This window comes from Saccopteryx bilineata, chromosome 3 (genome assembly GCF_036850765.1).
Source record: "Saccopteryx bilineata isolate mSacBil1 chromosome 3, mSacBil1_pri_phased_curated, whole genome shotgun sequence".
NCBI lineage: Eukaryota > Metazoa > Chordata > Mammalia > Chiroptera > Emballonuridae > Saccopteryx > Saccopteryx bilineata.
This window is the reverse complement of record NC_089492.1, coordinates 69,686,352-69,702,409: the sequence shown is the minus strand read 5'-3', so window position 1 is coordinate 69,702,409 and position 16,058 is coordinate 69,686,352. Positions and strand designations below refer to the sequence as shown.

Sequence of the window (16,058 nt, the reverse complement as noted above, 5' to 3'; positions counted from 1 at the left end):
CCTTCTTCTTTCCCTTTTTCCCTTTTCTCATTGCCAACCCACACATTGCAACAGATTTATTTTCTTGAAGATTTTCATTAATGTGGTTTACTTCATATGAGTGAGAACTATTAAGAGAACTGTGTTAACTCGTCTCCACAATTCTTCCTCTCTGTCCAGCTCCACAATTGCACTTCGCCTCGGTCGATGTAGAAGTCGCCACTATTCATCTGTTTGAGAAATGCATTTGGTACCCACTGTGTGTGAGGTTTTGTGCAAGATTCCCTGGGAGAGGGATGGAAACGATGAATAAGGACGGGGTCCCTGGCATCGAGAGTTCAGACTCTCACACCCTGTTGGGAAACCTGCAGGTCAACTTTTGACAGTCGCTCCTCTCTTTCGTGCAGGTCTTGCTTGAGCACAGCCGTACTGATGTTAATTTGGAAGGAGAAAACGGGAACACGGCTGTGATGATTGCGTGCTCCAAAGACAACAGTGAAGCACTCCAGCTGTTGGTTTGTACTTTCCTCTTACATTTTTCTGTTGTCTTTCCTTTTCTTTAGTGCAACATGAATTATTATTCTATGCAATGATTCTTAGTTTCTCTTGTGACCAAAATATGAAATACAAAAAATGTCATAAAAATAGTTCTTTGCCTTTTTATGTGCATGCACACACCTTAATTTTTTTTTTTTAATTTTTTTTTTTTTTGTGATGGAGACAGAGAGACAGAGAGAGGGGCAGATAGGGAAAGGCAGTCAGGAAAGGAGAGAGATGAGAAGCATCAATTTTTTATTGAAGCTCCTTAGTTGTTCATTGATTGCCTTCTCATATGTGCCTTGACTGGGGGGCTCAAGCAGAATGAGTAACCCCTTGCTCAAGCCAGCAACCTCGGGCTCAAGCCAGTGACCTTGGGCTTCAAGCCAGTGACCTTGGGCTCAAGCCAGCGACCATGGGGTCATGTCTATGATCTCATGCTCAAGCCAGCAACCCTGTGCTCAAGCTGGTGAGCCCATACTCAAGCCAGCGACCTTGGGATTTCGAACCTGGGTCCTTTGCATCCCAATCCGATGCTTTATCCACTGCACCACACCACCTGGTGTGGATCTGATATTGCTTACAGAAGACTAATAGGAAAGCATTTAAGAAAATGTGAGAAGATCAAAGTGAAAAGAAAATATAGGCCCTGGCTGGTTTGCTAAGTGGATAGAACATTGGCCCAGCATATGGACATCCCAGGTTTGATCCCAATCAGGGCACACATGAAAAGTAGTCATTTGCTTCTCTGTCCCTCTCTCTCCCCCTTCTCTCGATCTTCCTCTCATGCACCCAGTGGCTTGATTAGTTCAAGTGTCAGCCCCAGGCACGGAGGATAGCTCAGCTGGTCTGAGCTTCGGCCCCAGACAGGGGTTGCTGGGTGGATTCTGGTTGTAGCACCTGTGGGAGTCTGTCTTTATCTCCTCTCCTCTCACTTAAATGAGAGAGAGAGAGAAAGAAATTAAGAATTAAGATGAAACTGGTGATGAGCTCTTGAAATAAAAGCCAAGAGAAATGTAACAATTCATGTTACCAAGACGAGAAGAATTACTGCCATGGGTTCTCAAACAGGGAGCCCTGTGCGACAATAATGACTAAGGTCCTTGGCCACCACACTGAAGGAGAGCTGCCTTCTCTCTGGGGTAGTCCACAGAAACTGGGCATGCCCATGGAAGTGACAGACTCCTGCTCCACCTAGTGCCCCTTCCAGTGCGGTGCTAGAATTCCAGTGAATAGCTTTCTTCCCAATAGTCCTAAATCACGTGTAAGTTATTCAATCCATGCTCTATATTTTTACCACTAGATTTCCCTTTCTGCCTTCCCAGAGAGTAGCAAGATGAAATAAAGTAATTTTAAAATATCTTTCTAATATTTCAGTCTACAAACATGTTCTAACATAATTACTGGATGTCTTAGAGAAAAATGCATATTCTTATAATCTGTCATGATTAAACTAAAAAGTGAATAAAAATAAATTAACACTCAAATCAAGAATTTAGAAGAGCCTCATATAAACCAAAAGAAATTAGACTAAATAAATTGTATAGTTGAAAACAAATAACAATTTTGAAATTGTTTGATAAATCAAGTTATTTTTGTGTATGTGTGTATATGTGTGTGTGTGTGTGTGTGTGAGAGAGAGAGAGAGAGAAAAAGAGAGAGACAGACAAACAGAGACAGACAAAAAGGAAGAAAGATGAGAAGCATCAACTCATAATTGTGGCATTTTAGTTATTCACTGATTGCTTCTCATATGTGCCTTGACCAGGGGAACGGGGGCTCCAGTTGAGCCAGTGACCCCATGCTCAAGCCAGAGTCCTTGGGTTCAAGGTGGTGACCTTGAGCTTCAAGCCAGCAACCATGGGGTCATGTTTATGATCCCAGGCTGTGGTCACAAGCCTGTGACCAGAGGCTGATTAAGGTCAATTGAGGCCCCTTAAAAAAAAGAGACAGGGAAAATAAAAATACATTTTAACCATATTTTTAAATAAATAAAAATATTATGTACTATTAATGTTAAAATTGCACATATGAAACCAAACTTGGTATCTTTAGAAAAAAGTGTAAAGTTGGGGTTTTGTGGGGTCATTCAGAAGTCAGGGCCTAGGGTGCACGCCCAGTGCACCCACCCTTAAAATCTGCCTCAGTCTGTGACCCTAGGCTCAAGCTGGTGAGCCCATGCTCAAGCAGGATGAGCCTGTGCTTAAGCCAGTGACCCAAGGGGTTTCAAAACAGGGTTCTCAGAGTCCCACGTTGACGCTCTATCCTCTGTGCCAACGCCTGATCAGGCATGATTCAGTTTTAATATCTTTTTTAGTGGAGAATTTCTGTTAGTGAAAATATCTGATTTTCATAGTTAACAAGAATGCTGATCTAATCATTTCTTAATTTTACCTAGATAACAGCAAAAGAATCTGGGAAATATTATCATATCACTTCATTTGTATAAAGAATTGAGAATGGGTATGCGATGACTCATGTTAATGCTTTAAAATATCTCATTGAAAAAATGTGTTCACTTTTGTTTTCTGGGCTATCAAGACAGATGGTTTGTGTCTATTTTGTTACCTCATCTTTGGAACATATAGAGTGTCTCTGTTTCAGAATTTTAGCTTAGTTTCAAAGTTAACTTCTTTCCTAGATCTCATATTATTTGAAGCTTTTCTATGTGGTTTTAGATAATTACAGAACAATGAAATGATCTGGGAGAGGCATATAAATCCTTGCCCATCCTTGCCTTGTGAGGTTCAAGTGTGTCCTTTGACTTTATTCTTGTTGTTGTTCTTTCTTTTCCTCCAGTTGAACAATGGAGCTAAGCCTTGTAAATCAAATAAATGGGGATGTTTTCCTATTCACCAGGCTGCCTTTTCAGGTGCCAAAAAATGCATGGAAATAATATTAAAGTTCGGTGAGTACAGGTTTTCCCACATGATTACTATAGAGAAATCTACGCTGGTGTGTGCTAATACTTTGAAAAGTATTTAATAGAATTTATATATGGGCTTTTAAGTAAGTCAAAATGTTCTTTTAAAAAAACATATTCTTTTACTTATTTATAGTATTTGTTATCTTGAATTTTATTTTCTTCTAAAGGTGAAGAACATGGATATAAGAGACAGTCTCATGTTAACTTTGTGAATAATGGGAATTCGAGCCCTCTCCACATGGCAGTTCAAAGTGGTGACTTGGAAATGATTAAAATGTGCCTGGACAATGGAGCACAGTTGGAACTGATGGAGGTAACTGTTTATATCCTTATATCCTATATGAGACTTTTTTCTTTTTAGAACTGTCATAAGTTATTTTCCAAAATGTTTTATAGCTTTTACAGTTAATTAGATTGAAACAAATATTTCCTGCTGTTTTTGTAGAAGCAGAACAAGAGAATCACTCAAATTTCAATCTAAGTAAAGAATTTTGAGAGCTAGCAAAAAAATAAAAGTGCAAATACAAAGACAGCTCCAGTAAAGATGATGATACTGTTAATGATGGGGGTACTGTCAGAGCTATCAGGTGCTGTCAGGTTGCTAGATCTCCTTGGGCAAGGGAAACAAAGGAAAAATAAACAAAGGGGACTTCATCAAACTAAAAAGCTTTTGCACAGCAAAAGACACCATTAACAAAATGAAAAGACAACCCACCGAATGGGAGAGTATTTTTACCAATACATCTAATAAGAGGTTAATTTCCAAAATATATTAAGAACTTGTTACAACTCAACACCAGGAAGACAAACAGTCCAATTAAAAATGGGCAAAGGACTTGAATAGACGCTTCTCCTAAGAGGACGTACAAATGGCCAATGAGCATATGAAAAAATACTCAGAGTTTCTAATGATCAGAGAAATGCAAATTAAAACTGCAATGAGCTATCACTTCACACCTGCCAGAATGACTATCATCAATAAATCAGCAAACAAGAAGTCCTCATGAGGATGTGGAGAAAAGGGAACCCTCTTATACTGTTGTTGGGAATTCAGTTTGGTGCAGCCACTATAGAAAACAGTATGAATTACAGTACTTAAAAAAAGTGAAAGTAGAATTGCCTTTTGACCAAGTGATCTTACTTTTGGGAATCTATCATAAGAATCTCGAAACAGTATTTAAAAAACTATATGCATCCCTATGCTCATTGCAGTATTATTTATAGTAGTAATAATATTTTATTGGAGCTTAGCATCATACAGTAGCTAAGATGCAGATGTAGCCCAAGTACTTATAAGTATATGATTGGATAAAAAAATCTGTGGTACATTATACAATAGAATACTACTCAGCCATAAAAAAGAAGGAAATCTCACCTTTTGCAACAGCATGGCAGACCTAGAGATTATTATACTAAATTAAATAAGCCGGGCAGAGACAAATACCATATGATCTCACTTATATGTAGAATCCAATAAACAAAATAAACTGATGAACGAAGTAGAAACAGAGGCATGGATACATGGAACAGATGGACAGCTGTTAGAAGGGAGCGGGAGGGGGCCTGGAGGAAGGAAGGTAAAGGGATTAATCAAAAAACAAATATATATAACATATAGTCACAGACAACAGTGTGGCGATAGCCAGAGGGAAAGGGGGCTGGGGGGAGGGGGAGGTGGACAAATAGGGATGGAAAGAGATTTTTCTTGGACCCATGGGTGCATGAGATAGTGTGCAGATGATGTTTTGTTCAGTTGAATGCTTGAAATCTGTATGGTTTTGCAGACCAATGTTACCCCAATACAGTAATTCAATTAGAAAAAAAAGTGGTCCGATTACAAGGAAGCAAAATTGCAAGCTTTGATTTTTATACTGATGCTTTTCAAAAGATGAAGCTGATGATTATTCACCATCTTAAATTCCATATTCCTTGATTTTGCTGACCTGGGAAGAAAGAAACTCACAGCTGAATTTAGATTATATCCTTCAATTGGGACTTAGCCATTGATTCTCATATCACAACTCATTCCAGAATGGGAAGTGCACAGCCCTTCACTTTGCGGCCACTCAGGGAGCCACTGAGATCGTAAAGCTGATGATAAGTTCCTACTCAGGCAGTGGCGACATTGTTAACATCGTGGACGGAAATCAGGAGACACTGCTTCACAGGCAAGTTTCCTATTCACCATTCTGTGTACAGAGTTTTAGTCGTCAGGTGATAACTCATTGTACACAGGCAAGAAGTTAGCACTTCCACACCAGGGATTCTACAGTTCAAAAACAAACAAAAAGAACAGAGATAACAACAATCCTGGGGTCTGACTGGAAACTACACGCTACTCTAGAATAAAAGTAGAACCTTCAATAGACTTTGAAGGAATAAAATCACCAGTGGCATATTCTGGGTCAGTTCTTAGTCCAGCGGATATAGGCTCAAGGTTAATTTCCCATATGCTCAGAAGGTAAACAAACATGGCTTTCCACAGCCTTTCTAATCTGTTGCAGTTCCTCCTGTGTCTTAACCTCATTTTTTAGTGAAGATAATTTAGCAGATATGTACAGATGTTCCAGTTTTTCTACTCTATTCCCCCTTCCACACCCCCCTCCCCAAATTATAGATAAAGGTTTTTATAATATTGTTTTAGGAAATGATAGCCAAGCTCCAAACAAAAAAATTATTTCTGTGGAGTTTAACAGAAATGCACATCAGAGAACACAGCCTCTGAAACTTGTAGGCATACTAGATGTTAGGACAGGGGACAGGCTCTGCAGACTGGGAGTTCAAGGAGACAAGACTTAATGCTTCCCATGGGGGTGAGTGAGGTGCTGAGGTGAGCCTTGCCCATCTCTTTGTCTCTCTGTCTGCCTCTGCCTCTCTCTCTTTCACACACACACATGCACAAAATAAAAAACAAAAACATAACAGACCTGTGAGCATGCTGAAAGCCTGGAATGGCAGAAGAGAGGGGACATACACATGTTGTAAATCTACAGTATCCTTCAGGGAAAAAGAAACTTTAGCTCCCGATATAAGATCTGGTCAAAGCGGAGAAGAGAGCATGCTAGCGAAGGCACCAGGCACAGTGGGATCTGCCTGGGTCGAGAGCAGCTCCAAGGAACTCGCACTCGGGGTGGGTGTTTGCTAACTAAAATTTCCTAGCATAAAGGAAAACTTATAAAAGACAACAGAATCAATGAGAGATTACTTTCCTTCTAAGGAAATGTAAATAATATGGTCACCTGAAAATAATTTTAAAATAACGTTATTTAAGTCTCAGAAATTTAAAGAAAAGAATTATCGGTTATATAAAAATAGATTAAGATAACAGATTATAAGAAACAAATAGGCACGTATGAATCAAAGATTGATATTTGAAAAAGCTCCAGTTAGAAACCCTAGAAATGAAAAATAAAGCCTTTGAACTAAAATAATAGATAGACTAACCTCTAGCCTGGAGATTCTCAAACTGCTGAGCATTAGAACCATAGGAGCTAGGAGCTTATATAAAATCCCAATGTCAATTCATATTCTAGATTACATTGGAATCTTTGGATTGGGCATCAGGAATTTTTAAAACTCCTTAAGTGATTCCAGTGTTTAGTCAATTTAGAAATGCAATAATCTGGGTATAGTTACAAAGTGTCCATTTAGAACATAGCTTTACTATATAAAATTAATACATAAGTAAACATGCATAAAGAATTATTTTATCAAAATAGGACCTTAAATATTCTTAAACTAGCTAGTCATACTCAACTTGGACTGACTCAAGATTTCTTGGACCAGTTCAGTCCAAATCTGATTAACCAAATATTGATCTAGGATCCTGTCATGAACTAATAGCCAGTGGTGACATTTGGAGTTTATATTGAACTTCAAAGGAAAATTTGCTCTCTGGGCTGGAATTCCTTTTCTAGCTTTTGCAGTGCAAAGACCTCAGTCCATTGATCTGGCTGAAACATGAACTCTGGGGTCAGGAATGGATCCTATCCCTACCTGCTATGTAACCTTTGGCAATTTGTTTGCCTTGTCCAAGCTTCAGCATTCCGCTCTACTGAGAATGTTCATTTCTAATGGACTCCCGGGTGGTGCCGCTACTGCTGATCTGCAGCCCACGCTAACTAGCAGTCCTCCAGACTGGGGAGATAGAAGAAGGAATCCAATGGGGCCTTCATGTCATTATTTATTTCTTAAAATCACTAAATGCATTTAATATAATTTAAATGAAATATAACCTGTTGTAAATCCGAGGTCAAAATTAGCCATCTGATTCTGAGATTAATATACAAACAACCAAAAAGAGCTAAAATAATCTTGAAAAGGAACAAGGAAATAAGATTTGCCACAGGAAACAAAGTTTTAAATCGTTAACATTTGTTATGGTGGTGCTTTGAAATAGATTAAAAGCTTCTATTTGCTTTATTAACATTATCCTTACAACTAACTGTGAGATAATAACCAAATTGACTTCAATTCTCACTGTAATTTTTTGGTTTCTTAAAACCTTGGGAAAGCTAACTCTGTCTTGTTAACTTTTGCCAAAGAGGGGGCATTCTAAACCCTGCAGATGATTTTTCGGTGCATGAACTGTTGTTATTCTCTGGGGTCAACAGTGGTAACAATCAGTTCTGTTATCTTTTACTTTAAGCTCTTAGGACAGATATCACTACTCACTTCAGAACATCTACGTGATGATTTTATTTGGAGGAAACAGGTTTTCTAAAAGATGAGGAAGAAAATCTTGAGATGTGTTTGATGTTTCTCTATTACTGTTATTTTGAAAATATTAGCCTGATCAGAACCAATTATAGATTTTGAAAGGTTCTTGATTCTCTAGCATTTTATAATGTTATTAAATGATCATTTAAATTGACTTTCTGAATATAGTAGCTTTATTTTATTACTTTTTTTTTCTAAAGTTGGAAACGGGGAGGCAGTCAGACAGACTCCTGCATGCGCCCAACTGGGATCCACCCGGCATGCCCACCAGCCTGCATGCCCACCAGGGGGGGATGCTTTGCCCATCCGGGGCGTTGCTCTGTTGCAATCAGAGCCATTCTAGCGCCTGAGGCAGAGGCCATGGAGCCATCCTCAGTGCCCAGGACAACTTTGCTCCAATGGAGCCTTGGCTGTGGGAGGGGAAGAGAGAGGCAGAGAGGAAGGAGAGGGGGAGGGGTGGAGAAGCAGAGATGGGCGCCTCTCCTGTGTACCCTGGCCAGGAATCAAACCCTGGACTCCTGCACGCCAGGCTGACGCTCTACCACTGAGCCAACCAGCCAGGGTAGTAGCTTTATTTATATCAATAGTAGCTTCATACACTTATAAGTCTCTTTTTTGCAGGGCTTCGTTATTTGATCACCATGAACTAGCGGACTACTTAATTTCAGTGGTAACTATCCCATTGACAGTTTTTTGTTAAAAACTATTTACAGTTGAAAATCATACAGTTACATGATATGAATTTTCAAAAATAAGCTAAATTTTAATTTCTTGCTTATCAGCTAGAAGAGTTTACAAAAAGATGACTGACAACATTATTAGCAAATAGAGTATATTTTGCATGAATAGATAACATCCAAACTCCATTACCATGAAGTCAGACATGCATGGGAAACTTTGATGCCTGTGTCACTGTGTTTAGTGTGGGGAGTGGGTGGGCACATGGCAGGAAGAACTCTGTGGTGCTAGGCTTGGTGACTCTGCTGACCCTTCTTCAATGCAAGAAGCTTGGAGGTAGGGGCGGGACACCTGTCACGTCACCATTCACTAAGCTTCTACCAGCTGCGTCTGGGCTTTCTTTCAAGTAATGAAAAACTGAGGAATTAAGTCTGAGTTAAATTTTAACAAGTCATGTATACAGTGGAATAAATGATGTATTTATTTAAATCCTACCATATCAGCAACAAGTATAGTTTTGTTTGTAGTATTTAACATGTGTTTGCTGTCAATAGCAACTCTTGATACGGTGAATAATTACATCAATTTCAGATGAAGTAGATTTTTTAAAAAGTGAACAATATCTTGTGAATGTTTTACAGTAAAGTCATGTATGCAATAAATTTGGAAGATTTATTTTTATTACAGACATTTAAAAATCTTAAAGTGGGATCTCAACTATTGCTAAAGGTCAAAGAATTTTATTTTTGTGGTTTAAATAGTAACACATATCTACTTCCAGATGTCTGTCAAAAGATGAACATGGGAGGATAATTTTTGTTGAAATTATGAAAGAATGCCTTGATTTCTGATATTACAACATATGAATTATAGGGAAATTGCAAGCAGTTCTGTAGTTAGTCATACGCGTGGGTGCTAGCTATATTGTGGGCACTCTATTCCAATGAATTAATATTACTTACAGATTGTAATGTACTTACTGATTTGTCTGTTTATAAACGTTTTGCTTAATACTTGTTTTATTTTAGGGAGCAGATATTAATCACACTGATTCTGAAGGACGCTCTCCACTTTTACTAGCAACTGCTTCTGCATCGTGGAATATTGTTAATTTGCTACTCTCTAAAGGTATCCCAATGGACCAAGCCAAACCTCTAGAACTACTACTCAATTGGGTTAAATATTTATTAACCATTTATTGTGTGCCAGACATTAGGTCAGGGGCTTGAATACAAAGATAGAGCTTTCCCATGTCTAAAATAATATTCAGTCCAGTAAAATCAGTACTTAAAAAGATAATTAATTTCAGAACAATATTACTTATAAAGCAATGATCACATACCAGGCATTTGACTGAACATTTTATCTACATTCTCTCAATGGTTAATTTTATGCAAGGTAAGTACTATAACTGTCCCCATGGTAGATACTAACTGGATGTAGTAACAAAGGAGGTATCATCCGCTCTTCCTTTCTGATCTCTAATCTTTCCATCCCTATAGTTTATGCCTTCAAAGGTAAGAGCTCACTTATTAATGTAATAAGTCATCTGTTCTCTCCCTTCCTTTATACACACACACATACAGAATATATACAGTAAGTGAACAGTTTTAAACTATATTTAGTTTTCTAATCTGAATAAAGTTTTCTGTAAGTTAAAAGTTAGGAGACATTTAAGTAAAACATTTTTTGTTTTCTTAAATTAAACTCCACCATAAGCATCCTTTAAAGAAATGAGCAGAAGTTATAATTATTTTGTGCTCTTTTAGGTGCCCGTGTAGACATAAAAGATCATTTTGGGCGTAATTTTTTGCACTTGACTGTACAGCAGCCTTATGGATTAAAAAATTTGCAACCCGAGTTTATGCAGGTAATGTATATGTATATGTATGGATTCCCAGAAACTGAGTTGAGCTCAACAGATTATTATCATTTTCATTATTATGAAGGCTAATCTGGAATTTTAAAATTATTTAGAAATAAAGATGCCATATTTGAATATTAATTTACAACATAGTGGTGATAATTATGATGATGATAGATCACAGTGGGATTGAATTTTCCAAGTTATAGAGGGTTCCTGTATATCCCCATCTACACTGACTCAGCTTTGCTTCATTCTTTGACCATTACAGATTGGGTATCAGTGAAAAGGCCGAGCACAGGTAGGGGTTAGCAGTACACCATCATCAATTAAGAAAAATTGCTCATTATACTTTACTTGTTGACATGTAAAAACATTACCTCCATATTTATATTCACTGAGTAATATTTATTGAGTGACTACTAGTTGTATCTGAAGTACATCATATTTTTATAATAGATTTCAATATTGCCACTATCTTTAATAAAGATTTGAAAATGTACAAGGGTGGGCCAAAGTAGGTTTACAGTTGTGCATGTATCATAAAAACATGCAGGTTATGATTATTATTACAATAGCTTTATTAACTCAGTGTTACTCACAACTGTAAACCTACTTTGGCCCACCTTGTATATGTTTGTTTGTTAATTGGATCAAGCTTCCTGTGCTTGTTTGTTGATTGGATTAATCTGCTTGTTTTAAATTTAATCATATGGAAGATAAAGTGAACCTAATTTTTATATTTTGTCCATTTCTTCTAACAGAATACATTAGCATTAAGTTCTTAATTGTTATTAGATGGCAAAAAAGTGAAGAGAGTGGTTTGGAGAGTGGTCCGTGATCAAATATGTTTGGGAAATGCTAGGCTAAAAGTGTTAAGTATGTTTCCTCCCCATCGGGTTCCCCAGAGCCATGGTACACGATGGGCATTAGGGAGGCAGCACGCACCCTTGTCGATATTTACTTTACCACCCTTCAGCTTATTTATATTTTTCTCCTCAAGGTATACATAAAGACCACTGTTGGAAAATACTAACCTATAGGATAGTTTGAAAAACACTATAATTAACATGATAGCAGTTATGATTACAATACTAATTTTTCCCATAGGTGCAAAATATTAAAGAGCTGGTAATGGATGAGGACAATGATGGGTGTACTCCTCTACATTATGCATGTAGACAGGGTGTCCCTGTCTCTGTAAATAACCTACTCGGCTATAATGTGTCCATTCATTCCAAAAGCAAAGATAAAAAATCACCCCTACATTTTGCAGCCAGGTAAGGGTCAGTTCATGTAACATATGAGCATGTCACCTTTCTGTTTGATATTTGCTTTGAACATATGGAACCGAATTTTTTTTTTCAAGTTATGGGCGTATCAATACCTGTCAGAGGCTCCTGCAAGATATGAGCGACACGAGGCTTTTGAATGAAGGTGACCTGCACGGAATGACTCCACTCCACCTGGCTGCACAAAATGGCCATGATAAAGTAGTTCAACTTCTTCTGAAAAAAGGCGCCTTAGTTCTCAGGTGAGGGTATATGATGAAAATACTTATATGACCTTTTTAACTAGGTAGCCATTTCCAGGCTGATTTTCTATGTTGTTTCAATTATGGTATCTCACTTTCTATCTCCCTTAGCACTTGGATCTAATTTACTCCTTGAAACATATGTGACTTTTGAAATATTGAAAGAGAAGTCAGTGTTATTTCCAACTGACGAATGAAGACATGGAGGTCTAGAAAACTGAAGGCCTTGCTCAGGGTCACAGATAAATGGTTTTGTTCAGTGTAACTCCCAGGAGCTTTGAAATATAGCTTGTACAGCTCCTTATATTTTACTTCATCATACTACCATCTTTTAATGCAGGTGCAGAACTATGTGTGCCTGTGTACACATACTCCACACACAGGCAAAGACTCCACTTTCCATTCCATCTCATGAAAGGTAGACACAAAAAGCGCCCTTTAAACCACAACATGAAATATAAAATATTCCTGAAATTCACTGTACTTAACTCTTAACACAAGGAGTAAACCCAATTAAAATAATTATGCATAATAAAGAGTGATAATTAATAAAAAGAATAATTAAGTGATATCTTTGTAAAAGGAAAATAAAAACCCAGAAAATTTTTATAGATGTACAATGAGCTATGTTCTAATGTCACCCGGGTGAATGAGCAGAGCTCATTAGACGTATGCTCAAAACCACGTTTCTTTATCAGGCTGCCAGTCCCAGCATGCTCAGTTCATTTCCTTCCTGCTCCCATGAGGACACCAGGCAGCCACCTGCAGAGGGATCCCAGTGGACCTAGGCCAGAGAGTTCTTACTTAATTACATTGTAACTGAAATAGCGAGGTGACTCTTGCACCCTAACACAGTTGCTCACCAGCATTGAAATTAAATTGTGTTAGGATCTCACACTTTTTTTTTCTATATATAATTTGGGAAAATGTCAAGCCTTCCTTGTATTTAATACTAAATTTCTCTGAGAAAAAAACAACATATTCCAAAGGGATTAAGTAAGGTCTTTGACAGCACAGAAGAAAGATCTCTTTGGACCTGCACTTGTAGAAGATGAAGTGGCACTAAGCTAAGTAGCCTATAGTCATGCATATATTATAAAATGATGATATCATTATTATCATCACTATTAGTAATAACTAGTGAACATGAACACTAATACCACCATCATAGAAATGTTTGATACAACGCTCAATGAAAAAACAAAACAAGACTAGAAAAGTGTGCGTTAAGTACTTTATAGCGTGGGAAAAAGATGCATGACATAGGCATGCTAACTTTAGTTTCATTCATCCCCAAGTTTGTGGTATTGTATTTATATACTTTTATATTTTAATCTGCTAAATTAAAAAATATGTGTGAAATACAATATAGGTAGATCATTTAAGACCATTAGATTTGAAATTAGCTTATTTGTTATAAATACAAAATAAATATTTAGTTGGTAGAACTTAGATTGCATTTTTTTGGGTCCTAAGACCTACCTTTCAAATGGATGGCACACCATCCCTTGTTTCATCTGCAACGTCTTTTCCTAACTCTTTAACAGTGACCACAATGGCTGGACTGCTTTGCACCACGCTTCCTTGGGCGGGTACACTCAGACCATGAAGGTCATTCTTGACACTAATTTGAGGTGCACAACAGATCACCTAGATGAAGAAGGGGTACGTACTTTGTTTCTAATACCTACCCCAAATCTTGGCATATAAGAAACTTTTAAAATTGCAAGAAAACCATTTTCTTTGCCACCCTTTTTTCTTCTTTGCCCCGTTCATAGGCTCTTATTGGGTTCTTACTATGCAGAGTGGAAGGTGTGACAGGGGAACAGAATGCAGAGAACAGGAAGGGTTGGGGGCGTGTTGAGGACACCTCTTAAGTCTCGCAGACACTGGTTCACGGGCCAGTATAGATTGATGATGCAATTTCCACCACTCTGGTGAACTGAGAAAAATGAAGAGGGCAGGGAAAGTCTTCAAAAAACACAGTGTATTTGATTTGAAGGATTGTCCTTTATGCTGTGAGGGTCTTCCTCCTTTTTTTGGAGGGCAAGTAGTGAAATGTAAATTCTTTCACAAAATGTTGGAGATAGAAGACTGTCATTGCTTTTTAAAATTATAGCAAAACAAAAGATTGGCAACTTTATAGAAGCTCTGATTAAAAAAAAATCTGTAAAAACGTAAAATCTGGGAACCGCTGCTCTACAAAATGATAGATTTCCTGGAAGTGTTCTCTCCTGCGTTCATCCCAGCACCCTCACCCTGACAGCTTGTCCTTTGACCTCATAGACTCATCCCACTGCAAAAACAAAGCAAAACCACCACCTGGAATTCACCTCCATACACAGACCCCACCCCCAGCTCACAAACAGCGCTGTATCTGAACTATAAAATCCTTACTGTATTTTGAAACTTGACTCTGAACACCAGTTTTAATTTTTATGTATATTGATATTAAATGGTTAGTTTTGTTAGTAATTTCTTTTAAGCAGTTAAATGTTGAAACCTGGCACTAAAATAGCCAAGGGATGACTCACCATTGGTACTGGTTTCCCTGTTCTGTTTTCTCTAAAAGAACACAGCACTTCACTTTGCTGCGAGGGAAGGCCACGCGAAAGCTGTCGCCCTCCTTCTGAGCTACGACGCTGACATTGTCCTGAACAAGCAGCACGCCTCCTTTCTGCATGTTGCCATTCACAACAAGAGGAAGGACGTGGTTCTTACGACCATCAGAAACAAAAGGTACGCTGTCCTCCTGTCCACTGTCATTAAGTGTCTGCTCTCATGAGGGATGGTTCCCAACCTGAGAGGAAACAGAAGGAGAAAGAGAATATATTTCAGCTGTTAATCAACATTTTAAAAAAAATGTATTTATTGATTTTAGGAAGAGGAAGAGAGAGACAGAAACATCAATCTGTTCATGTATGTGCCCTGACCAGGAATCGAACCCATAAATGATGCATTTTGGGATGACACTAACCAGCAGAGCTATCTGACTAGGGCTCAACATTTTTTAAATGTCAGTTGTTTACATAAAATTTGTAATGAACTCTTTGGGTGACAGCAGACATTTTACTTGACCTTTCTGGTCGCCAGTTTCCATTTCTAAGTCATGGGAGCTTGACTGCCCTCATGCTGCCTTGGGAGACTCGGGGGTTCAGGCATGTCTAGTGTCTGGCACCATGGTCATGGTCAAGCAGATGACAGTGCCCTGCCCTATCTGAACTTCCCCAATGCTCTCTTGCCAACAGAAACGCCCAACCTGGATGTTGGTGAAAATACTTTCCAAGATGGTTGTTGTTACCAGTGTCATTTAAGGAAATTTCCATTAACGGGTGATCATTTGCGGTGGTGGGTTTTTGAACCAGATTCCCACAAGTTGTAACGATGAAGTCTGTCCCACTTCTTGGGCATAAGTTTTTCTATGTAAATCACAGACAGATATATGCAAGGGTGCAATGTCACCCAGTCGTGGACACAGAGGTGACTGATCTCATGCTCAAGGCACACAAGGCCTGTGTTTTTTAGCATTTGAGCATCAGACAGGCTGCAGATTCCCTGCTGATCTTTCTTCTGAAGCATCATTGGTGCACATGTGCAGTCAGAAGTTTTCTACTGATTACGCAGATATTCTACAATAGATGGATTTTACTGATAGGGTTAACAGAAAATTTTAGTAGTTTTTAGAAATAGTCTCCTATAACAGAGATAGGCTCTTGGAGGAAAATAGGCTCTTCTTTACTTCCTGTTGTAGATCTGTTTCCTCCTTGCTATTACAAGTATCTTGTTATCTTTATGATAAGACAGAAATGAAGAAAGGGGCA

General features: G+C 38.2%; 1 protein-coding gene across 1 annotated transcript in view; it reads left to right on the top strand.

The window, feature by feature from the left end:
• Nucleotides 1–16,058, top strand: part of TRPA1 (transient receptor potential cation channel subfamily A member 1) — a 64,114-nt gene that overhangs the window by 28,434 nt on the left and 19,622 nt on the right. The window contains exons 6-16 of the mRNA XM_066264688.1: nucleotides 387–494; nucleotides 3,316–3,424; nucleotides 3,610–3,755; nucleotides 5,474–5,610; nucleotides 8,783–8,831; nucleotides 9,868–9,967; nucleotides 10,609–10,709; nucleotides 11,814–11,983; nucleotides 12,073–12,237; nucleotides 13,785–13,902; nucleotides 14,810–14,976. Of these exons, the coding sequence (XP_066120785.1) occupies nucleotides 387–494; nucleotides 3,316–3,424; nucleotides 3,610–3,755; nucleotides 5,474–5,610; nucleotides 8,783–8,831; nucleotides 9,868–9,967; nucleotides 10,609–10,709; nucleotides 11,814–11,983; nucleotides 12,073–12,237; nucleotides 13,785–13,902; nucleotides 14,810–14,976 (1,370 nt within the window). The remainder of the gene's footprint in view (nucleotides 1–386; nucleotides 495–3,315; nucleotides 3,425–3,609; nucleotides 3,756–5,473; nucleotides 5,611–8,782; nucleotides 8,832–9,867; nucleotides 9,968–10,608; nucleotides 10,710–11,813; nucleotides 11,984–12,072; nucleotides 12,238–13,784; nucleotides 13,903–14,809; nucleotides 14,977–16,058) is intronic.